General features: G+C 36.0%; 1 protein-coding gene across 3 annotated transcripts in view; it reads right to left on the minus strand.

Annotated features, from left to right (window-relative positions):
• THOC2 (THO complex subunit 2) overlaps positions 1–26,411 on the minus strand; it is a 55,362-nt gene extending 28,951 nt beyond the window's left edge. For 2 of the 3 annotated variants that reach the window (XM_076347314.1, XM_076347315.1), the window contains exons 1-13: positions 26,221–26,411; positions 19,112–19,170; positions 16,781–16,872; positions 15,511–15,562; positions 14,853–14,923; positions 13,992–14,113; positions 13,034–13,167; positions 11,176–11,342; positions 10,444–10,536; positions 7,805–7,960; positions 4,027–4,199; positions 3,681–3,876; positions 1,128–1,169 (exon numbers count right to left, since the gene is read on the minus strand). In XM_076347314.1, the coding sequence (XP_076203429.1) occupies positions 1,128–1,169; positions 3,681–3,876; positions 4,027–4,199; positions 7,805–7,960; positions 10,444–10,536; positions 11,176–11,342; positions 13,034–13,167; positions 13,992–14,113; positions 14,853–14,923; positions 15,511–15,562; positions 16,781–16,872; positions 19,112–19,170; positions 26,221–26,411 (1,548 nt within the window). Of the gene's footprint in view, positions 1–1,127; positions 1,170–1,869; positions 1,912–3,680; positions 3,877–4,026; positions 4,200–7,804; positions 7,961–10,443; positions 10,537–11,175; positions 11,343–13,033; positions 13,168–13,991; positions 14,114–14,852; positions 14,924–15,510; positions 15,563–16,780; positions 16,873–19,111; positions 19,171–26,220 lie in introns of all 3 variants that reach the window. The other variant, XM_076347316.1, reaches the window with a different exon arrangement.
• Positions 26,412–26,842: the final 431 nt, after the last annotated feature.

Genomic DNA, 26,842 nt, shown 5'->3' on the forward strand with positions numbered 1-26,842 from the left:
AAATCTAAAAAGGACTTAAAAATATCTCTCATCATATATCTTTTATTAGATAATTTATGGGCCATATATACTGTCAATATTTTATTTGCCTACATAAGATATTTGAGCAAAGCTGCTGAAGTTTTCAGCAAGTTGCACTCAGATTTTCCAATCAAATACATCATTTAAAAAAGGATATACTGTGGACTTGCATGAAGTGCAACAGGAGAAAATAGATTTTGGCAACTGCTTTCAATGTATTAAGGTATTCCTTGCCACTACTTCCATTTTCAAAATCCCAAATTAAAACCTGAAGGCATTATACATGTTCCCAAGGCACAGTACCAATTTCCATGTTTTCAGTATCCTATCCTCGCCCTTTACTAAACACATCTTTCCCATTGGGCTATGTTAGAATAACCATAGCAGGAAACAAAAACAAACACACACCCCCCACCCCACCACAAAACAGAAGAGACTAATTTTCTCTGCAATGATTCAGGAAGTCAGGAAATCATGACAAGTGAGAAACAGGAGTAATAAATAATAATGAAAGTAATAATGAAAACTGCCCAAACTTCATATTGAAAACTTGCTTGTTAATTTAAAAAAAAAAAACACAACTTGTTTTTATATGTTAGATCTGAACTGGACACTTGGGTTTCATTGTGACCAATCTTGATAATTCAATAAATTAGAAAATTTAGAAAGAAATAAGTTAGCCAATAAAGAAAAATTAGCCATTGTACTACTAAACACCTCCCCTACTTCTAGTTTCTCTTTTTCTCTATGCTTTTCCCCAGTAAATTCTTTAAGATACAAGGTGCCACCATGAAAAGTGTATTTATAGAATAAACAGCTGGAGTACCTCCAGCTGATTCTGAGCAAATAAGTAGAATGCAGTGGACTAAAAGAACAAGATTAGGTATGAGGAATGCAGGAGAGAGAGAAAAAAAAAGAAAAAAGGACAGGAATACAAAAAACCCATGACTGGCTCAAACCTGCCTATAAAAAAAATCAAGACAAGTCTATAACGTATATTTGTTAAAGCATAAAACTCAACAGAAAAAGGAGAGTTGTACAGTTATTAAACATTTGGTCTCAATTAAAATCTTGCATAAAAACACCATCCTCCAAAATAAACTCACCATTTTCTCTTTATCTTCTTGTTTGCTTCCATCACACTGAAACTATAACAAAAGACAATCATGTTAATTGTAGCATAGTTAACGTAACAGTTACAGTTTCAGAACAAGGCTATCTCAGCAAAAGCATAAAGGGCCACATGTCTAGTAAATGTTTAATTTTCCAGATCTGTCAGCATTAAAATATTTTTGAACAGAAATTCAAATGCATAGATAAAATGCATTGCTTACATATATAGGGGCTTTGTACACTTTTGCTCAAAAAGAGGTAAGAACTAAAATATTACGGAAACTTACTATTATATATGAAATACTGAATTTTCTTACTGGAGGAGAGGAAAAAAAAATGCCCTAAGCATTCACCTTTTACCTATAAACACCCCAGGACTTCCAACCCAATTATCAACAGCCATAGATTATTTTCCCCACCTTTCTCTCACAATAATACCCTCTTAAGCTTTTAGTCTTCATTATTAAATTATTTTCTTTTCTCTCTTCTTGTTCCGCTCACCGTGAAAGGCATATTAAGCTATCACACCAGTAAGTGCACAATCATTTTAAAGGTACACTTGAGCATGAAAGCTGCAGTGCAATGTTAGTAGTCTAACTTTTAAACTACTGTATGGGTTAACTTACAGTCAAAATCACCTCCAGTTATAAGTATTTCTACTGTGTGTTAAATGTAGTTTCGTAACTACAACATGCTGATGGCAATAGTGCATTAAAATAACTTTCCCTATGTTACCTTAACCACTCTGTCACTGACGAATTTCTTCACAGTTCCAACCTAGAGCAAATAGCTAAAATGTTGCTCATTCTTGTCAGAAACACATTAAACTATTATATTCATATATTTACAGTAAAACTGCACAAGAGATTCCTATAACCAAGTAATCTCCATTCTACTGTACATATCCACAGAAATAAGGCCTTTCTCACAAACCTTCAGTACTTGAACTTAATTACAAAGTAGTCCTAATAGTCTGCAGTAAAATGAATTATTCCCTTGAAATTATAATTTCCAAATTAATTGCATTGTCACTGCAACATAGCATATCAGGCAAACATCAGTCTTCTCACAGGCCAGCAAGAAATAAGCATGCTATAAAACAAGAGTATTAACCATTGGGAAATCTTATCATTCTGGATGAGAAGATGCTGAGAAATTATACCTCCTACAAAGATATGGAAGTAGGGGAAGATGGAACCACTTGAAGTTATCACGATTTTATTACAAAGACTACTTGGAACCCAAACTTAGTGTAGCTTCTGTCACCCTATCATTGCATCTTGGAACCCGATGAGAGCAAACTCTCTTGCCAAAATCTGTTAAATTAGACAAAAAGATCTTCAATCCCAAGAATTAGCCGTGTTCTTAGCTCTGCATCAAGTACAGCTGGCCATGAAAGCTTCCCCTCAGGTGGTACGTAAATTTTGAACATTCCAGTATTTGTTAGTTGTAGTTGAAATAAAAAAATACTTTTAAGAAAAAAAAAAGTTATAAAACTGAAAATCTCCCCTCTAGTACCATTTAGATCAACCAACCTCTCCAACTTTCAGTTGTAAGTTAAAATAAAAAGCTAGGTAACAAAAATAGTGATTTTTAAGTTGAGGTGTGTGTGGTTTGATTAATAATAATAAATAATAATAATAAATTTCAAAAACTAGGAATTCCAAAGTTTCTCTGAGCTTCTATTAAAAAAAAAATTTTAAAACCCTCTATTGTTGACTTGAAAATAAAACAAAATCTGCTAGTCAAATAGCAAATTGCCAGAAAAGTACCCAAAGAAATCACTAGCCTCAGTCTGAGCTACTGAGTACATTCCAGGGGAGTTCAGAATATAAATTCAATTTGCAGCCTTTTAAAACAGGTCATACTACCAATCTTTCAATATATACATGGTAAAGATATGGTCAAAAGACAACAACAAATCTCAAGAGGCCATTTTATTTCTAAAGTTGGCAACTTGAGGCTTTATACGGTGTTTGAGATCCCCATATTGAACCCATCCTTAGTGGCATCCAGAGATTTGTCATTGACACAAGTTCAAGAATAGCAGCATTTTAACTGGCAGAACAGGGGGAGACCTCACTAATTAAAAAGATGCAACATCCCCTACTTCACAAGTAACCTAACATGTGGAATAGAAAGTACTATTTTAAGTACTGGATATGTATTAGGTTATTGTTCCCCATTGTCTACACTGTCGCTCTAATAATGTAAAAGCTTCCATGCAATTAGTATCATATGTTCGTTTCTTTAAAAAAAAATCCATACACAGATATTGTTTTAAAAGATGAAGACCATAATGAGAAATCAGTTATCACTAAATATTCCTGGTTATAAACCTAAAGTGCCTTAAGTTGTTCATAAAAATGTTTGTTATGTTTATTGATCATAAAAACGATCAAGAATTGAAATAAGATTCTCCAGATTTGTCCTTAGTCAATGTTTCAGTATTTGAATATATACACAATTAGTAAGACTTGAGCATTTTTTGACATCAGAGGAATTGGTATTTTTCAAGTTTTGACAAGCTGTTCTGTCATACCAACCTCTTTCATAAATGCTTTTCCAAGGCGCACCACTTTTGCAAATAAAATGGGATCATGGGAGAGGTGAGGACCAAGGTAACAAAGCATGTTGAACACTTCCTTTCTCAAGTCCTCGAAGCTGTCTGCTTGTTTTGGTGCTCTCTTGTTTGGCAAAGAAGAAATTGGTGACCCTTTAGCTCCTTTAGGTACACCAACTCTGAAAAATAAGATGTGCAGCATTTCACATGAAACAAAAGTGAAAATTTTAGAAATGTATCAATACAGTTAGGCTTATTAGTGAATCCATGCTTATAAATAAATAGTAGTTTTCCCCTATGTAGCAACAGAATTCTACTTTTCACTTTACCTGCGGTACAGAGGTTCAATTGTCACATGTACAAGCTGGCAAAGGGCGATCGCAATAGGCTTGTGTGAAGTAGCATAAAACGGAGGCATCTGATCCATAATACTTTGTGCATGCTGCCAATCACCAATTTTTAATAAAGCTTCCAATAAACCAAGCTTTTGATTATCAGGAGGCTGCAAGATAACAAACAATGAAAAAGTGTATCACTAAAGTCTTCTTTATATTTCTCCTTAAGCAGTATGCAGCTGTAATTCACAGCTAGAGAAGAAAAAAAAAGAACCTATTTCAACTATATAATAAAAAAAATATGTAAAATAAAATTCAGCTAGACATTTAGACAATAAGCACACTTCAAAAGCTATAAACCAGTCCACGAAGAATCTAACATCTGGATCAAAGAAAAGAGTTAAAGTTCAAAACAGAAGTTTATAAAGTTATCTGACATATGTCTGATCTTTTCAAAATGTCACAATCTATTGCAGCTTATTTCTTTACATAACATTTTAAGAACAATGCAAGCATTTAAGAATCATTCACATTGTGTGTTGTTCTGGATTTAAGAGCATGAATTTCTCTTGCAAAAAATCAGATTACTTAAAAAAAAACCCACAAAAACAAAAACAAAGAAAAACACAACACCAAACCAAACCCAGAACCTTTACCTGTCTCTTAGTTTGTCTGTATCATAAGTTTCACATTAGCTTCTACTCTAGGAGAGTCTAGTTTTAAGTGCAAGTCTACAGGAAGTTTTCCAAATATCCCATTTTGCAATATAGGCATAATTGTAAACTATTTCCTCTTAAGACCATGCCCATGTAAAAATGCTTGAAGGCATGGTATTGATATATTTTATTGTTATAAATTGGTTTTCCCTGGTCCCCAAGGTAAAAGTCTATTTGTAAATGACTAATGGTAAGGAATAGTGACAGCAAACTAGCTGTAGGTAACTACAAACCTAAGATGATGTTTACACCAAGGGAGGGAAGATTACAAGTCTAGGACAAAACGTTTAAACATTTTAAGGCAAAAAACTAGTTTTATTTAAATCATGCAAACAGACAAGACAGACTGACAAGAACAAAAATGAATTACAAAGCAGATGCTTCTGTGGTTCTATAGTTTGCATGGATTTTTTAGTATTTTTTTTCCTTTTAAAACTTCTTTATAACACTGGCAACTATTTTTCTCATAGTTTTGAAAACAGAAAACAGTCTAGTACACAGTAACATGCAGAGGAAAGTTTCAGAACAAAACAAAATGGACAGATCTGTTCTATATTCACGTTGAAGTTCTGTAGTAATGAAATTTTAGTATTTCCTTCGGGGATAAAAAAATGTATCTGCACATCAGAACAAGATGAGCCTCTGAAAGATTAAAAAGATACATGTGCAATTAGAAATGCACACACTAATGTTATTTTACCATGTAACTACTTCAAGTTTCTTTGATGCCAAGAATTGTCTTTTTAAGTCAATATATACCATGTTAACAAAAGGGTATGCTGATCCTTTACTGAAGTGTTTAAAAACTTTACTTGTGCAGTATACGCAGAAAGGTTGAAATCCATGTTCAATACAATAGACTTCTCAAATTAGAAGTCGTATTATTACAAAAAACCCATCATAAAACAGTTATTTAATTGGTATGAACATACCAGTTAAAGTTCAATACTAAACACCAAATTTTTGGTGATTGGGGTTTTTTGGGTGATTACTAACTATATTGGAATCCATGTTTCTATCACACAGCCTTTCTGGGCTTTATGTGTTAGTATGCTATTTCCAAAGCAGTCACTGCTCACACACACGCATGCTGCTTGACCGGGTCTCTCTTTAGGTAAGCAAGCTCTTCTGAAACATGCTCTCCAAAAGCAAAAGCATGCATGGCACAGAGAAGAGTCAGTCTGGAATTGCTGTCAAATCTAGCCATACTGCTGAGTTCTGTGACCTCTCAAGTATCTCCCTATTATTCGGTTATGTCAAGCACATCTTAAAAGGCAAAAGTAGATAGTGCATTTGCCAGTACTAAATTATTCATATTAAAGTCATAAGACAATAATAAATTTTAGCCACAAAAAATAAGCACTTTGTGGATTTAAAAGAAAAGTTAAGTCAGTAATCGTTAAACACTATTTTCCTTATCCAGGCATTTATTCCATGGTACCACGTCAAAAAATTGTACATTAAAACTGCACAGTGGATATAAAGTACTCAAATTTAGACTGTCAACAGCTTTCACATGTAGTTACTCTACTAATTGCTATGAATTTCACAGCTAATCACATACAAAAATACTAACACAGAAACAAGCTTTTCAAGAAACAGCATGCATTGCATAACTGTGTAAAGAGTCACAGAAATTGTTTTTGTTAAGTACAGCTCTCCATTTTCCAGTCACAAAGGCTCAGACTTCATTATTTGTCATTGTAATCCTTCAGAAAAATGTTGCAGTTTCTGCTGGAGCTTAAAATTCCCTAGTTCTTAATTCTAAAGCTTAGCCATAAAAACTGTCTTAATTCTACTGACATTACTTGCAATATACACACTCCCCATGTCCCATCAAGAGTTTAGTTTTCCATCAGAACATGGCAATGTGCACGCTTCAGGGAATACCAGGCAGCCTCACCCGACTGCACAGAAGGTGAACCAAAGCAATGTGGTATAATCAAAAGGGATACTGAAATAATGAGTGGGAGGGGGATCAAAAACTTAAAGCTAGTGAAAGGAATCAGTTTAAGCAGCAGATGTGGCTGCAGTTGAGAGCCAGAGAGCAGTGACTATATCAACTGCCTGAGGGAAGAAAATGAAATTAGATTTTTCAAACTAGGCAAGAAAAATGGAGGGAGGAAGGAAGGTCAGATGTACAGAATCAAGGTGGGGTAGAAAAAAATAGGAATAAGTAGACAAAACAGATTGATATAATGAATCTAGGAGGATACAGAAAATTAAGAACAGAAACTGTCAAGACTGATGGACCCCTCCCCCCTCTCCAGTACACCACTTATAAAATGCAAATATCAAGCTTTTATTTTACTTTTTTTGTTTTAAATAAGATGTTTGAGCAGTACTTAAGACACTCAAACGAAGATGACAACAGAAAGGCTGCTAAGATAAATAATTTTGTTTTTAAAGTAAGGCTTGGACACACTGAAACAACTTGGACCTAGAGCAACATGAACAATACATGATGTAGTAGCACCTTAAATGAAGAGTATACATTCACACATACAAAGACACAGATCTAATGGAAAGCACAGTGGACAGTTACAACTAAAAGTGTTCAGTTAAAACCTTTTTCTACAATGCAGGATAATTATACCAGCATTCATAAGTCTGGCAATTCTTTATCCCAATTCTTGATTGGGAGAAATAAGGAGTAAACTCTTACTAATGTCCTTATTTAAGAAATCAACTAGGATTATACTATCACAGGTCCTAGAAAACAGAGTTGTTAAAGATTGTGAAGTATATGAATGCTGGGTCATATTCAGTGGAGCTGATACAACAAAAAGGGAGGAAAGAAATTAATTAGCCATTGAACCAAGAACATTAAACCTACAGAAATCCACAACAAGCTGCAAACCATGCATTTTTGTACATTCAATATTATGGAAGTGCACTCAGAGGATAGACAAAAGCCTTCCAAGAACTACATACCTGTCTGTTCCAAATAAATATAAAAATGTTTTCATAACAATTATTATATTTAGTTTAAAATAACTTAAAATAATTTTCTTGGAAATAATTTTCTTGGAAAGGAAACTATCCACAGAACATACCTTTTCTGTTTTCTCCTCCTCTTTTTCTTTTTCCTTCTCCTTTTCCTCAGTCTTTTCAGAGGATAAGACGACCATCGTAAGTTTTCTGACAATTTGCTTAGCTTCCACTATTTCTCGCTTGTGTTCCTCAATGATGGCATTATCCCCTGGAAGAAGCTAAAAAAAAAAAAGCCAGAGCAAACATTGTATCTGAAAATTAAAGTGACCTACTGCTACTTTTGATCACTTGAGCTCGGAAAAGAAGTTTTTCCTTCCTTGTTACTATCAGATAAACTTACTCACTGAAAGATTCTTTTCCTTGCTACCATCATCCCAACAAGGAAATATACTATTAACAGACTATTCTGAAATCAAGGACTCAGGAGAAATAATACTGTTCTACTTCCTCACAACCATTAGTTGTATAAGCTCCCCTTCCCCTCTCCGATTCACCACTCCGCTGTAGCTATATGGTGACAGTTACACACATACTTTATGACAACATTTACAAAGGTCAGTGCCTTAAAACAAAGTGAATATTCAAAAGCATAAATTTTCACTTGCTCATCTAAAGAAAAAAAAAAACTTCATCACCAAGGAAAACCAGGTAACCTACTTAGACACACATTTTGATTGCACTTTATTTTAAAGGAATACCATTTAAAGCTTACCAAATTTCCTATTTATCAGCAATGTGGGTTAAACACATGTAACATCTGTTCCTTAAAAAACATCTTACATTAAGAGATACCTAGTATGATAAAACCTCAACATAGTCTCGTACTTGAGAACGATCAGGGTGAGAAATATAACCCCACACTCAAAAAATTAAAAGGTCAAGTTGTGCGACAGAAAAGCTCTTTCTTCTGAGAAAGCCAAACTTCAATTTGATTCCTAAAATCATGCTCAAACTTTAACTGCAAGTAAGTAATCAAAACTTACTGTAGAGTTATGACCTCTTTGATACAGTAATCTTTTCTTCTATTGTTTTTAACAAGGGAAGATTTTTACTGTTTTTTCCCCTCCCAAATGGGCAGTAGAAGAAGGAAAGACTAAGCATCAGCTTCTTCAGAGAAAAGATAGTAGAATTCCTCAGTTTCATAGAAATTTGGGGAAGAAAGAATCCCACTTGGAAAGGCAAAAGATTTAAAGAGCTACACTTTTCTCATTTGAAAACACAGGTAACCTACTAAGATTCACCAAGAAATACCTAGTGTGGAATTTCAAGGGGTAATTATACCTTCAGGATGCAATACTTGTTACATATGGCTGTGTGTATATACACAAAAATGGAAAACAGTTCTTACAGGCTTGGAAGGGGATGGGGGGGGGCAGAGATGGGGAGAACATTCTTGATATGAACAATAATCCTGACAGCTGCTATTGTATAGGAGCTGCACAATATATACCACTTAACACTCCACACCTACACACTAATTATTTTCTTGAAACTCCCATAGCAAGTTAAATTAAGCCTGAACTGAAAAGAGGAAAAAAATGCCATCCCAAACATGCAAAGACAAAGACAGAGAGACTGGCAGAGAGATTCTAGAATGAAAGTAGATTAAAAGTGATACTGAGACTCAACATGATGAGGGTGAACAGTATAAATGAACGCAGGGACCATTCTACCTGTGAGACTGTCAGAAAACATGCCCATACCTATACGGGTCTGAGTTGAGACTGCACAGGCCACTGTAATTCTGAGTCTGAGCATTTGTTTTGTAAGTTTACAAACATTCCTTAACAAACTAGCATTATCACATATTCCTCCCTCCACACTGATTATCTGAGACATGCACTCCTACTCTTGCTCTACCTGACACGTTTTTAGCCAAAAAACTCCTATGAAGCCAGAGACAGTTACTGACAAGTCAGATTGTGACTAATGCTATTAACTGCCACACAAATTAATGGCAGGACTACATTCCAAAGTTTTCATAGCTGTAACTAGAGCTCATTTCCTTGATTTCAGTAGAAGAGTTAAAAGTCTTAAAATATCTATGGATATTCTGAAATTAAAAAATTCATGTACAATGTAAAATTATTTTGATAACTATAACATTCTGTTTACCATCTGCCAAATTGGTACGTTGGTTGGTTGATAAGACTGTCAGATTGGAGAGGATAAGTCTCTCTGATTAAATCTGAACATGTAACTCCATTTTCCTCTTTCAACCTAACCAATGGTCAGAATTCTTGTAGATGGAATCAGAGGCCTATTCAGAAATATGTAAATTTAAAAAAAATCCTACTATTAACTAAACAAAGAATGTTAGGAGCTGATTGTCCTACCACTTTTGTCAAAAATTGATCTTGTAAAGCAAAACACTCAAACGGTCTAGTTCTTAAGGAAGGTTACTTGGGCACTTAAAGCATATCAGGCATTTACCTCCTATCTCCTATTCAGGCAGGAGGTAAACAATCTGGAGGATGCTACACAGATAATTCAAAGTGTATCAGCATCCATATTTCAGTATGTGTTTATCTGAATATGTAGTATTAGAAAGTGCTGGAAATTTTAAAAGACATTAAACATGTACGCATACAGGTATTACATACTATGTCCTGAATCTGAAGCTTTAGGAATAGGGTAAAATATCTGGTTTTTTAAAAATTTTCTTAGTTTTGGCATTTGACAGAGAAGCACTGTCACTTACATGAACATAGAGATCTTCCAAATCTATGAGATTGTGTTGCAAAAGGACAGCAGCAACTCTGTATAAGGAGGAAGGTGTCTCACCACTTGGATCCTAAAAAGGACAAGAATCCAAATTTAAGAAAAAAGCAATCAAACCACTGCAGGTGGTCATGAAACAGAAAAGAAACTACTCAAAGTTCAGATGAAACATATTAACCCACAGTTCTCCTTGTTATCGTGTTATTTAACTGCTATTACTCCAAAGCCACTAGACTTAACTGCGATACACAATCAGAATTTTCAGAAACAAACACATTCAACTATCTTCACACTTTATGGTGCTTGTATGCAATTCCTAACCATACATTTTTAAAAACCTTTAATATTTTATCAAATATCAACCATGACTCCCTTGCAAACATGCTCTTCACTCCTGGGGACAACTCTTCTGTTTATAAGGTACAATCTCTTTGTTAATGCCAGTCCTTATATAACTATACTAGTTCAAATGGAAGGTATCAAGATTGTTTTCAGCTGTCTTGGAGAACGCTAAGCATTCTCCTCTAACATACATTAGAGACTTCCACTCAAATCATGAAATTACTGCTTTCAATACTGGAATTTTACAATTCAGAAATTAATTTCTATGAAAAAAAAAAGTCTGCAGCAAAAATCTGTTATCACTGACTGCAGTTCAACACTGAGTACAACCAACCACCAAAAACAAAAATTAAGAATGGAAATACATTACCTGATAAAATTTGAATTTGAACCCAAGGATATGGCATAGAGTTTGAGGTTCACACATGTACATGTAAGACTCTATCAGTGGTACAAAGAAGTCATCATACTCAGGCCTGCACTCATAGACTTCTAAGATAATATCCAAAACTCTGTTAGGATCAAGGTTAAAACATCCTAGTGGAGAAGAACAGAATAGAGAAGTTTAACATTGCTACTTTTCATTTTCATTGTTACTAAACCACAAATGTGTTAAAGTTAATGCTTTTCAGTTCAAACTGAGCCTGGATTTATCTACAGCAAAATAATCTGGATCATCTGTAAATACAGCATCAATCATTTTGACTTATGTTGAATACTGAACTAGGCAAAGATACTAAACAGGACTTTCAATTTAGATTACAGAAAAACTAGAAATTACCATCTTAATGCAAATATTTAATACGTAAAAAGCCAACCTCACTCATACCACAGTGCCAGCAAAAGGCATGGGCTGCTTCCTCTCCCCTTGTGCTGGCACACATATTCATGCAGACACACAAATCAGCCAGCTAGAAATTATTTTACACCCCAAAAATTGTTCTGGTTTGAGCTACAACCTGATCCACCTGGTTGTACTGTCCTGTTAATTCAGTATTATTGCTAGCATTAGGGAGAACAGTTTGTTTATTTTGAGGGGAGCAAGAGCAAGGACATAGATCAGGTACGCCAATGTTGTAATCATACCTCTATTTTACTATATAAACTTTTCCACCAAAACTCCAGGAGACATGCTTGAGACCGAAATATTACTTATATCAAAAGAATCCACATCTAGACTATTTTCTTCATTGTGCCATGAGAAGTTTTATCCAGGCACATCCACTGTGCAGATATGTAATTGCATCAGTCTTTCCTTCCCAAAAGCCATTTCCACTATACCAGGACCTACTGCAAGTCAGTACTTTAAAAGACTTGACAATTTCTAGGAAGTCTACTTGCAATTCCTAAAATTCCAGAAGACAGAAAAATATTTTGTTATAAAATTCCTCAAACTGAGTGTGTATTTTGCTAGTTATTACAGTAAAAAACCATCCTCTTCTCTAGCTCTCTTCCAAAACAAGCAGTATTATTACAGGGATTTGACAGTCTCAGGCAACATTCTGTGATAGATGAAAAATTATCTTTTATAAAATAGTATCATAGCCTTTTGACCATTACTGCACTGGCACCATATGAAACAGGCACTGGTGCAAACATCAATATATTGTATAAAACTCTTTATTCAAAAAGGAAGTGTAAAATATGGGGAATTACAGATATTTCCTGTTTTTAATGTATTTTGCACTTTGATTGTGACACTCGCCAAGACTCAACTTAGAAATATGGACAAATCAGAAACAGAACTAGATAAAGGAAGAACATTTACTACTTCTCATTTCTCTTCATAAGGAATCACTTATTCAACCTCTTTAAGACTAAAAGAATATTCATGCATTGAACCGAGCACCTTAAAATAGCAAAAAGCATTACTTTGTGACACTCCAATCTGCCTGCTAAGAGATGACAAGTGCATCCTCAAAAAATACTGCTGAAATGAATCAAAATCACAGCATACATATTTAAGGCTGTACTGTAAATTCAGTATCTAAATTAAGTTTAAACTACACAACATTCCCAAAACTAATTTTGCCACAGAAACAGGAACTTCCAAATGTCATAATTCTATCCAAGGTGATCTACCAATACGTGTTTCTATCGCACTACACGCCTGCATGACGTATTATTTGATCCACAGATCATCTCAAACAGCAGGCTGAAGTCACTCTCTGTAGTCATAAGACCATGTAGGAAAACCAGTGCCCATGTTCCTTCAACAAATTCCTTACCTATTAAAGATTTGATATTTTCAAGGATTAAATCACTAGTGATATTTCCAGATAAGTCTTGCCCCAGTTCTGCAATGAGCTTTGCATAACCTTCATTCTCCTCTCTTAACAAATTAAACTTCTGTTGCTTATAACTGCAAATAAACAGAAATTGAACACTATTGTGTAACACACATCCACAGTGAAGCTTATTTATGCTCTTATCAATATTAAATTTGTTATACAAAATGCTAATTTTGAACACATTTTTAAGAACTTGTAATTTACTTGAGCTATTGCAAAAATTATAGAATGCAGTACAATTAATACCTGCAAGGTAGAGAACATTCTCCAAGCAAATACAGCTCTTTTATTTCAAATGCAGACCATTTAAAAGCAAGATTATGCTTATACTTAACAGTAAAGCTTGTTCTTGCACACTACGCTGGAGAACTGCTCTGTAACAGTCTGTGCTTAAGGACCTATTCTAGTTTCACGTGGTGTTCTTTGAGATTGAGACTGAAACATTGGATGCAGAGACAAAAACCAAACGTACACCACAAAAATACAACCTATGTTGCCAAAACTAACATAACTATATTGGCTTATTTATGAAAACAAATGCCTATGCTTAACTGATGCAACAGCAATAATTAATTTTCTTATACTAAGTTCACATTTGTCACAAATAAAATTAAATATTAAGTATTTAATCTGCATATATGGAATCACTAGCAAAAGCCATAGCAATAGGTGACATTAAAAAAGATTTTACATTTCTCAAGAGTTTGAAAACTAAGAGGGCTAACGAGGTTCTTTTGTCAATGACACGTTAAAGTGCAACAAAACACATTTCCTAAAGAAAACTGAGGATTTTATTAAAAGAAACATTACACATTGTTAGAAAACATTGTTACCAGACTAATTACCATTGCCCCTCCCCACCCACTCCCCAAACAACCCTTGCCCCAAAACTTACAATAGTTTTGTCTTTATTTTAACAGATTTCTGATTGAACTGTTGAGACTGCTTGATAAGTCCTAATGACTCCAGTGTCTCTGGATCTAAACGCTCCTTTAGGACAGTGTCAGATACAAGATACTAAAAAACACCAAAAACATACATCAAATTTGTCAGTTAAAGACCTAGAAACCATCTGATTATTACTTTGGATAATATAACGCTACATATGCATTCTGACTACAAAAAAAAGTTCAAATATCATGACATACCATGATACTAAATGCATTCTGCTTCAAACATAGAAGTGACAACTGAGAAACTATTTAGGTGAAATTGGAATTTTACAGTGGTAGATTTTATATATAAGAGCACCTTGAAGAAACAAGCCCTAGAGCTTAATTGCTTGTTACAAAGTATATGTTGCATATCATCTAGGGATATTACCACCAAGAACTGCGTATTTACAAAGCTCATACCCATTCTGTCTCATATTCTGGGAGAAAAAGTCTTATTTTCATATGCTGAATACTCCTACAAATCAAGCTTATTCCATGTGGTTAGGAATGCCACTTCTAAAGACAGGAGGTTGCATAAAGGAGAAGTCCAACTCAAAACATACTTCAGAAGCAAAATTTCTGTTGAACAGACAGGGGGAAAAATTTAAGTTCTCTCAAAACTCTTTAAAGAATTCAAGGGACAACTACACTATATTACTCTATCATAACACTTTGAAGATGCATTTTTAAATTATTTGGGAATTTGTTAAAACATTGTAATAGTCTCTTCCTCAAAAAAAAAAGCAAGCTTCAAAACTGTCTGATTTTTCTTGTTAGATTTTGACATATACTTTTACCAAAAGACTTTAAGTGCAACTTACCAAACAGGCTAACACCAGTTGAGTAAAATGATCCCTCTTGTTTTTTTCTTCTAAACAACTTGTTTCAATATCTAGTATAAAAGAAGATGGAAAAAAAAAAGGAAAAAAGAAATCATTACTTGAGGCATTTATAAGAGTTTCTTGTTTTGTAAGAGAAAAAAAGAACTTAAAATAACTGTGTGATCCTAGCCTTAATGTAATGTTCTAGTCTCCTTCCCTGTGTCTTCAGAGTAACTACCATTTACTGCCTGGTCCACAGTCTTTTACTAGCTATGATTCTCTATTTCCATTCTTTTCTTTTGCATTGTCAACTACTGAATGCAATTCATAAATTCACTCCTATGGGAAGACAGGCCATAAAACAATGGCCAAGGAAGCACACCCCTCTAAAGTAGTTTAAAAAGGCACATCATTACAGGAAGCGACAAGCTGCAAAAGGAGTGGAAAACTCAATAAAAGAATGGAAAGCAGACATTACAAAAACCAAACAAAACACAACCACACAAAACCACTCCACACATACCCACAGGAAAAACTAGAACCATAGAGAAAACATCAACAACAAATGAAATTTCCTGAAGAAGTCAACAAGCAAACACACAAAGCTTTTACTTCTCCAAATCTGTCATAATGCTGAAAGGAAGGGAACCCAAATTACCTAATATGCAGAACACATCAGCTAGGATGGAAGGCATGTCTTCCCGAAATTCCTAAAAAAGAAAATGATCACACTTAGTGAATAAAGAAACGCCAATATGTATACTTAGAAAATTCTTATTCCATTACATAAAACAACACTTCATCATAAAGTAAGTTCAGATTAATTAATAATGCAGGTTATTAATATCATTAGTAATAATAATTAATAATTCAGATTAATTAATGATTAAAAGGCTCAATTATTGACTAATATCTAACATAAGTGCTGTACTAATTATTGATATGTAATGAAATAACATTTTCATGTAATTTAAAAGAGTATCTAGTGGCCAGGGACAAAACCCTCTGGTTACTACCTCCATTTCTCTAGCACAATGGAACTCCCTGTCTGAAGAGCAGCACCAGCCTGTACAGTAAACTACGCTTTCTCAGGCACCAAATAAATTACAATTTCCTACGGTAACTAAAGATCAAACGTTATCACATGCTACCCCAACAGCAAGGTGCGCTTCAGCCTTGACTTCTCTCAAACCCAATGCAGAAGTTTAAAAACCTAAAAAGGTTATCCTAGAACAGATTACTGCAAAAGGTGTTTTTTCTTAATGTTCTATACATGTCAAAACAGCAATCTAAGAACTTGAAAAGAATAAGAAATCATTTTTAGGAGATTTTTTTAAATTTTTTTTTCCCCCAGAATTTTTTTTTTTTTTTTAGGAACATTTGGTAACCTTAGAAGTTTAGAAGAAAATACTCTTTTCCCTCGTTTCTCTATTTATTCAAAGCATTTTAAGAAAAACCTTTTTCAAACAAAAAATAAGTCTAATGCATTATTTTAAAGGCAGTCGTGGGACTTAAGACATCTCAGTAGTAAAATGGCAGACATGCACATTATTACACTGTAAGAAAGATGTAAATTATAAAAACCAGTAGGTGGCATTACAGACATGCTGCATAAGCAAGTGAAATCTATTTTTAGCATTTATTAAAAACGTCAGTCTTCATACACCCTTAAAAAATTATTTAATTTTTAATTTATGTTAAAATGAATATATCTATTCCGCAGCACAAAAAGTAGGGGAAAAAACAAAACCCTGACAGACTACATATATTTCAAGTGCACACAAATGAAGAAAAAGGATTTGACAAGAACAACTTTTTAGACATGGAAAAACAAGTCTGTTGAATATTATCCTGCTTGATTTTCATTCCAACTTTTCTAACAAACTAAAAACTTAGTAAGTTTGCAATTATTACAAATATATACTTACTATGACATCACCAAGAACATTAGAGGCTTGATCATGCTTTAAGTTTCCTCTGACAACGTGGTATGCAAGCTCATACAAAGCCTGTTGGATATCTGTTGAAAGAAAATAGATGATTAAGGAACGTACTAGGTAATCCTTGGTCTAATTTTTAAAGCAATGTTTACAATAATGCTGTAGACTTCAGACACCCTGCAAGTAAACGGGATATGCTTCTCTTACCAATGGGGGATTACTTTATTACTGCTGATAGATTAGATTTGAGCATCAATATCTAAGACTTCACACAAGCAGATAGTAAGAGATGATCGACTTTCCCTAGAGAGTTTCTGGAATAACAGTAAAATGGGATGAAAAACTACAGTCCTGCACATAATAACTTAAGTCTTGGCAGTTGGTTTAACAAAGACTTCTAATTCACATAAATATCATATTACACATATATATATGTGTGTGTATATACACACACACATATATATAAAACAATAATACATAGAAAACATTCTAGTACTTTGTCTTAATCCTATATCATCAGATATGCTTTCAAAAACCATTTCTCTAGGAGAAAGTAAAATTTAATTGGAGAAAAAAATGCTTAACAAGGATTTTATTTTATTTAAGTCTCCCATAACTGAAGAATGCTGTTTTACAAAAGCTTATATTAAGCTGAAACATTAAACGGACGTACTACATTTGAGAAAAATCTTGCAATGTTAAACATGGTGGTTGCAAAACCAGCTATGGTAAATTTGTAAAGAATTGTTCTTAAATAATACACCACAATGTTGCTATACTTTTTGGTATATGAAAAATAATAAAACCCCATGCTTTTACCTTGTACTTGTACCATGTGGTTTGCTCAACAAATAATATTTGCAAGGGGTATACAAGTTACAGAGCTTAATGATTTAAACCAAGTACTCACTATCTTGGTGACTGCAGACCACTGCAGCTGCATTAAAAGCAAATTTATTTATTTTTTAAACCGACAGGTTAATTTTACCTATCACAGTGCTTTTGGCAAAGAACACTAATTGCTAAAGACATGAATATAGCAGGATTGGTTTAGACATCAATTCTATGCAAAACATAACTCTACTACTTTGAAGGCCAATTCAAGAGGACAGTTTGGTGCAGTACCCAATTTAATAATTTACAATGAACCCAAACCAGCCATAAGCATAGCCTCAGACCTGCCTCTGCAAGTAGCTCCCCACATTGTGGAGAATGTGTTACACAGGTACACTGCTAAATCTGACCTGCCTCCATAAGCTTGTGGTGTATTGGACTTCAATAAACGTCTTTCTGGAACTAAAAGGCAGAAATGCAAGTGCCAGTGCAGTTTTCAGAACAGGATCAAGGTCACGTGGACTCAAACAAATTCTTAGCAGTCAGCATCTCTGTACCTCACTCCAGATTATCCATATTTTCAGTTTTTTTTCCATCACCAGAAGGACTTAAACTATTTCTACTGTCTATTAATTCCTCCAATATAGCCACTGCATGTATCTATCTAGTCATTCCCACTGGATCTTTTAGATCCTGGCAGCAAGGACAAAGAAAAAGAAAACAGCATATAGAAATTGTCAACCTCTGTCTAGAATGAAGAACATCTGGTAGCCTTTCTTCAAAAACTTTGGGAATAGTGATTTTGCTTTGTTGAACAATAAATTCTTTTTACTTAATAATATTACTATAATTTACATTGAAATGTTTTGGTTTATCTTTTCTGCTATTACAATTGCCCATTATGACTATTTTAGCAAGAACCCAAAACACCATCTAAACAGCATAGCACATTTGTGGTGTTAGTAATATGGAAGCTTTTCTTCCAACAGAATCTGCAAAGCAAACAAAAAATTAATTTTTCTTTAAACACCAAAGATTTCTTAAAGTGAGAATTTAAAACTTAAAGACAGCCGTGTCTTTCACTAACAGGAGAAAAAGCCTGTAACTCAGGTACTGTTGTAGAAATTACTTTCTCCAGTATACAATCACACTTGCATACATTAGTATTCATATATTTAACTTTTAGAATAAAATCTAGTCGTATGCTGAGTTTGCAAAATGGAATTCCATTTTCTACAGCACAGACCAAATAGTGGACTACCCCACCACCATTTACTACTGTCTAAGAAATCTCTCACCTAGACATCTGAAGACAGACCTAGCTGTGGATGCTTGTATTGCCTTACTATTTGTAGTATTCGCCTTTAGCACACATTAATGGTCACCGTGTATGAATGTTCCAAGCAGATACATGCAGAGGTACCATGTTTCCAGGATTTTTTTTTTTATTTAATTAAAAACAACCAAAAACCCAACACAACTTACCTCTGAAACCGACATTATCATGGCTTTTGTTTTCACTGAGTGCACGACACAGTTGCACACTGAAATAAAAGAAATATAAAAAAATGAATACACATAAAAATAGTTAGATATCAGCATACACACACAAACGTTTTGGGCCTCTTTTTTTGTTGTTGTTCTGGCTAAAATAACTTTAAATTTGGGCAGTTTAAATGGCTGACTACATTTTAATTTTCATAAAGTAAACACTAATTCACAGAAGTTACACAGCAAAGAAATACAAGACTGCCAATAGAGCTCATACACATATATAAATATCATATACTTAAAAAATATTCTTCCTAACATTACACATGCTTACACACAGAAAAGTGAGAACACTAGGCAATTTTAGTATGTGAAAGGAAGCATGGAAGTGCTAGCATTAACCTACTGTTGTTAACCAATGAGGAAATGCTTCTCATAGAAACATTGTAGTGACTATGATCGTTTTCAAATTCTGGCCTGTAAAAAAATTTTAACATTAAACTATGTGCATGATTTCCTGATGCAATGTTTTATCAATAGTAAGACAGAATTTTACCTATTCTAGTCACTAAGAGAATCCACTATAAGATGCAAAGACCTGTCACGTTACGTTGTCTTTAGTCACTCCTGAGGCTCCCTCAACCAGACTAGCCATATGTAAGAAGTACACTAAATACTGTACAGACTGTTCCATTAAATAAAATAATAGTTCTCTGTGTTATAAAATAAATGCTTTAAGAGCAAGCTGCTCCACTACACTGACATCTTAGAAACGGACACGCTTCCAAGCTACAAGGATTTTCCCTCTCCTCTACCACTACTGTCACGCCAGCATAAGGCTTCAAAAGCAGTTTCACATTTAGAAGCAACAGTATTTAAAAAAGGTAGTGATTTGCCTATATTATAAAAGACACCAATGAATATCTTAAGAACTTTCTTCACACTTGCAAATTTTCAACCAAAAATATTTTTAATCAAAAAGTCTTTCATGTGCAGAAACTGAAGACAGTATCAGAGCTACATCATATTCCTACACAAGATGGCAAGACTACAACTTCCTGTGGGAGCGATTTTTAAGCATGTTCTCAAATAAGGCAGGTATGTACAATTATTAGAGGCTTATCATGAAAAATAAACAGTAAAAAAGGATTCTGTAGCAATCCGTTACTCATTCTATTTGCATCCTATACAGATTATTACCTCTCTAGCAGGACTAAACAGCTGTTCCAGCAATCAAAGGATTATAATTAGCAAATACAAGGCATATGCACCCTTTAAAGACAACTGGAAAATGGGCAGTTTCACATATAACGTAATCAGCAGAAACATGCAAGCTCAGCAAAAAGCAATGGTATGGCTAAGATGTTCTAAATGCCATTGAAGAGAATGCAATATATTTGGAAATAACCAGAACAGAGACAGCAAAACAGGGGAATAGGTAATTTATTTTATTTTTCATGAATGGTAAGTGCACTTTTTCTTTTAAAGCAGCAATAGATTTTTTTCCCCCAGTCGTCCCCAGAGAGTGTATCAATTTGATCGAAGTCAGATTTTCTTGAATTTTAATTACCACTCCCCCATAAAGAAGTTACCCTATAAGCACTCATTTCTAAGCTCTGTATACAAATAACAGTAAAGTGAAACATCTGATTCCAAAAAATTATCTACTGAGATGCACACTTTGACCCCTATGTCATAAGGTGATATCATCAACCAGGTTACATGGGCAACAACCCTGTCTGCTTGGACTGAAGAGTTCACTTAAGTACATCTTAACACAAAATAAGAGTTTTAACCTCTTCCAATTCCCTTTTCAGCAATACCAAAATAGTACTATCAACTTCACATTACTTCAAGACACAAATCTGGTTGATCAATGTAACAAGAAACCCTATTTAAGATCAGTCTGTAAAACAACTTGCTTTATATTTGTAATTGAAACCCCCTGAATTATTAAATTGGAAAAGAAAAAGTGAAATTTTCTTTTTGTGAATGTCTACATGGGAAAATTTTGGTAGTAGAAAAGAAGATGTTGGTATTACTCTTTGAATCTAAATTAGTAATTGTGCTTATATTCTTTCATACAAGTACTCTATCTCCAAAGGAGGATGACCTTTTCTGAAGGTGCTGTCAGGCAGTACAGCTGAGATTTAATGGCTTGCTGCAGAAACGGAAACATTCACCGATACTTCTTCCCTTCTTGGCCGCACAGTTCTAGCCCTCATGTCAGTTAAATCAGTTAAACAAACTGACAAACCTGGCAGAAAACTGGTCGAAAAACAAGACTTGTGCCAACTTTGCAAGTTGAAGCAGCTTACCAGGTCAGACAAGCACCAGAGTAAAGAGAGCCCTGGTGAATGAAGACAAGGCAGAAGCCCTCCCTTCCAGTACCAACGAGCTGTGAGATTAGTTCATCTAGTCTCAACTGAGTGCATCATAAATTAAAATCCAAATACTTGTGCATTCACAAGAATAAAAATGTCAATATTAGTATGATTAATCAACTCAGAAAAAAGCCACAACAAAACTTTCCCACTTAAACAATGCTCAGGACAATGGAAATTTATCAGGTCCACTTTTCAGTTCAACAGACCCAAACTGTCTGTTGTCCGTTAAGAGTTAGTTTGAAACTTTTATTACTCTAATCTTGTAGTTCATTGCTGCATGCTTAGGATGGGGAACTTCCCTACTCTACTAAAACCTACATCACTTCATCTGAGGATAAAACTGCGTAATACATGTAAAACACAATTAAAAAACAGCATAACCTAGAAAGTAAAAATAATTAAAAAAAAAAAATCACACTTACTTCTGAAAACCAAAGTTTCAAAATTAAATTTGTTTTGGACTCAGATGGGATAGATTTGCTTAAACAACAAATTCTGAAGCAGTGTTGAGCACCTATCAAACAAGTTTGCATGGCAGAGCCAGCAACCGAACCTAAGCCTCCCAGTTCATACACAATGTCCTATATCCTCAACTATACTCCCACACAGAGTATATGGCAGTAATTACTGCATGTGCCTGCAAACATTTAAGTATATGCATAATTTAACTGATGTGGGTAGTTCTCTAGTTGAGATAAAGTACAGTCAATTGCATTTTGCAGTCAGGATTGCAAAACTACGACTAAACTTTGTTTTCCTGACTCTCAGCCCTTTAACTCAACACTGACATTCCTCATGCAAGTAAAGTAACAAACATGTTGGGAGTGCTTGAAAGATCGAGTCCCAAAATTTCACGTTCACAGAATGTTAAGCCGCTTCAGTTTATCTCGAGGCTTAACATATTGCATAAACTGCCAGCCAAGTACAGTGGGGAAGCCCCGCTTCCCCACTCAAGGGTCCTCAATGTGTTTAATCTATCACAAAACAAGGAAAGGTATCAGGCTAATAGTAACTGACTGCCATTGTATGCGTATTATAAACGTCCATATGGGCTACAGTCATAGACCAGCACCTTATTGTGGAAGACACTATACAAAACAATACAATTTCACGACAAAGGACAGTATAAGTATACACAAATAAGTCTACAAGGAATCTAGACTGATCAGCATAATAAGCAGTCACACACAGACTCCAACTCAATCTCTACACAATATCGGGCAGTAGCAAAACAAATGCAAATAACTTAATAAATTATATTTAGACAGAGAAGGGTCTGAACAAAATAGAAAATGACAGATAAGACGACCACATCCTGACCAATTCATAGTTTTGGCAGCCAAGAACACTTGAAACTACCACATGATGTACATTTATGTATCTGTATTAGATATTATTACACATCAGTAGCTGGATTAAATAAATTCAAAGCATGTACAATTTTGAACAAGGTCCCTGAACAATTTCTAGGAAGTGATAGGTCACTGCTACCTATGCTCTACGATGCTGCCTTACTAATTAACATTATGACACTCTAAGACACCTACAAAATCCTTACCTTCTGGTTTTTGGATATTACTGTTATATCATGACAAACTGATCACATCAGCAAAAACAAAGATCGTTATTTTTCACAGCAAGAGATCAGTCAGTTTAAAACTGATTTCCTTACTGGATTTCTTTAAAACATCCCTATATTTGTTCTCTTTATAAAACAATCAAACTTTTTCTTCCCTCCCTGCCCCCCAATAACAGCATCTCCCACAGACTACAGCAATATTACAAATCCTGTATGTTTTCAAGCATAGGCAGACCACCACCATATCACTCAGGATCACGTAGAAAACACACAGTGATCATCTTAAGCATCCATTATTAATCACAGTAGAAGTTGAAATGCTAAATAAAACCAAATCATTTGCTTCTCTCAATACAGTTTCATATTCCCCCAAAACATAAAATTGTGTTTTTATTTAGGTAACTAGTAACTGCCAAAATACTGTCGTGGGCTGATCTAGTCAGATCATGTAAGCCATTTCATGCTCCAGCAAATAAATGGGGTTTTTTTTTTCCATAAGACCTAATCTTTTCTTTCTGCTAATTATGAGGGTTTTTTTTCCCGTAATCCTCACTTTTCAACAAAGTTGGTATTTGTCTCCCAGTGAATAAGCCCACCACTTTGCTTAAAAACAAAACAAACCCCTCCATACAAGAGTGAATGTACTCCGACTTCATGCATGGGCTTTATTAGACCAGGCTTCCATAGAGTAAAAAAACAAACAAAAAAGACAAACAAAAAACAAACTTCTAAAATTTTTGCAAATCCTATATTTGCTAGAATTGTCAGTTTTGTCCTTTTGCAGTATCCTTCCCCCCCACTTTTCTAACTTGTTTATCAATATAATGCATTGTCTTAACTTTGAACCACAAACCCCAAGACTGAAATTGTGGCCTAGACTTAGGCTTAGACCTAATTTATATTTCTGTGCATATTTGTATTAGATAAATAATTCAATAAAAATAAGAAGTATCATTACATTTATTCCCTTTTACTTTAAATAATATTTAAAAATATTTCATGTGTTTCATTTTGGAAAGAGAACATCGTAATTTTATTTCCTTCCAGTAAAACATGAGATAAGAAGTTTTGGAAAAAGAAATGCAGAGTTACACACTGAAGATTCTCCAAAAAAAGTTAGTTGCCTAAAAAGTTGTCTAGATATTGGCTACATTCTTTTGCTTCTAGAAAGTTCACTGCAAAAACTGACAACTGTTATCCGCACACAATCATGTTTCTTTTAAAATGTATGGCCTCTTTTGCAAAATACTCTTTAAATCATGGCTGGAACTGCATTTAAGCAGTATTCCAAATGAAGTGTAAATGCCACAAACACAGGAATTTAGCCTATGATTTTGTTTTATTGGTCCCACAGCAGATTAACACTTTCTTCCCATCATGGTTAAGAAGTATTGCTCTAGGGGAGGGGAGAATCATAAAAGGTTTTATCATGGTCAAAAGCTAAGCTAACTCATCTCTTACACAGTTAAAAGTTCTAAGAATTCAATGCAAACAATGCAGCTGTTGTTTTATGATCAACTATGAAATTTCTGTCTTTCTGCAAACTCCATACAATCTCAGTGATCACAACGGGGTAAGTTACAAAAGTCGTAAATCATTTTTGCCTGAAGTAGTCACATAATAACCATTACAGAAAAGCTAGCAAGTGCTTCTACACGTATATAATGTTATGTATAAAAAGGCAATCTGTTTTGTTCTAGTCATTCGTGCATTTTTGAAAGGTATCAGTATACATTTATACTTTTTATGCTTTGTTATTCGTACGAAAGTTTCTAAACACTGAAGTTCAATAAAAAGGTCTCTGTGCTTATTGCATAAATATTGCCATGCTGCGTGCAATTTCAGCTATTGCCATAAAATCTTAAGCAGGAGATTAAAAAAGCAATGCAAACCTCAGCATTGTTTGGGGGCTCCTGAACACTTTTATTATTGTTGGAAATGCAGGTACAGAAAAGATTTTCATTGGCCTTGTATCATTCACATCAAAACATGTTAAACTTACATGCTAACGCGATAATGGTTCTAGCACAATTCAAAGCCAAAAATTACATGGCTATAAAGGGGTGCCCCTTCACTACAAAACAGAGGGTCTGGGGAGAACGGTGTTTTGTGCAGGGAGCCTTTACGTCCTCTATTCTTTACCCCACTACCTTTTTCTTCATGCACAGGGAATATCATTACCACAGCTGCACAACCTTTTAAAATAAACGAACAAAAGAAAATAACAAAAAGAGTGAATATCAAGAAGCATTTCTCAAAGTGATCCCCCAAACACCCGTATTTGAAACTGTAGGGTTTTTTAGTTACAACAAAAACCAGAAGTGCATGGAAGAATTTAAATAAGGGCATTTAAAAACATACAGTTAGTACACAGGATACCCTTGTCCAAGCTAACATAGTAACATGAAATGGACAAACCGGTGAATAACCCCCTGAACGGATGCACTCCTGAAACACAGCACGCAGCACAGTTAGCGAACCTGCCAAGTTAAGACCGCTTAAAACAGATACACAGAAGGCCCTGAAAGGGAAAGGTCCTCGCACACCTGCATTGATTTGGGAAGCTGCAACCAGACCCCGCAGCGCAAAGGTTACCATGGAAGATAAATAGGAACGACTAGCTGATCCTACCTTGCCTGAATCAAAGAATACAGCGCTAGTTACCTCAGAATAGGTAGAAAGCTGGGAACGGGGGCCGAGACCTCTGCCAGAAAGGTCAACGTCGTGGAGCCAACGGAACAAGAACGCTTCAGGCTCCATATTACCCCGGGGGGGGCGGCTAAAGAGGAGCCCGACACCCGATAAACCTAACCCAGAGGCAGGAAGGGGGCGCTCGGGGCGCGGGCAACAGGCGCCAGGAGAGCTAGGCCCAGCTACGGGGGACGAGTTTCGGCAGAGGTCGTTAGCAACCGACAAAGGAGGCCGAGCCGGATAGGAAGGCGGCCTGGGCCCTCTGCCCAACCAAGGTTTCGTCCCTAAGCCCCAGCAGCAAGGGCGCAGCCCCGAGCGACGTCCTCCCCGCCCCCCCCCCCTCCCCCAGCCTCCCTCGGCCGGTGAGGCCCAGGCCCCCTCTCCCTCCCGCAGGCCGGCGGCCTGCAGCGCCCCATCGCCTTCCCGCGTCAAGACCCCGCACTCACAACTCGTTCTTGCCCCCTTTCTCCCAGTTCTTTATCCACTCGGCAGGGAGCAGCGCCGCCATCTTCCCCGTGTGGCGCCGAGAGCCCGGATGGTGGAGCAACGGGCCCGGGTCAGAGGGGACGCAACGGCCCGCGAAGAACGATGGGACAGAGACGCGCCGTACCCTGGGAGACGGCGCGCGCCGTTCCATCGCGCCTGCGCGGTAGCGTACGTTAGCCCCGCCCTCCCCCCCAGCGCAACCGCCCCCGCGGCCGCCCGCCCAGCGGTCCCCGCCCCTAAGTACCGCGGCGGCGGCCCCGCGGAGCCCCTCGGCGGCCCCGGCCCCCACTGGGCCCTGCCCTCGCCCCCGCTTACAGCCGGGCTGCCAGCAGCGCCCCGCAGGCCGCCCAGAGCCGCGGCCGGCCAGCCACCACCCGGCGAGGCGACCAAGTGGGGCCGGCCCCGCCTGCGGTTAAAACTCCTGTGGGTTGGGGGAGCCGCCTCGTAACTGGGGGTGGGAGATGGAGCGTAGGGCCGGGGGCGCGCTCGGCAGGCAGCCCGCGTCACCGAACCTGTAGAGACACTGCAAGCAAGGATTTTTACAAATACGTATTGCAAAGACACGGCTCGGGAAACGCACCG

Source organism: Aptenodytes patagonicus, chromosome 9 (assembly GCF_965638725.1).
Source record: "Aptenodytes patagonicus chromosome 9, bAptPat1.pri.cur, whole genome shotgun sequence".
In the NCBI taxonomy this organism is placed as follows: domain Eukaryota; kingdom Metazoa; phylum Chordata; class Aves; order Sphenisciformes; family Spheniscidae; genus Aptenodytes; species Aptenodytes patagonicus.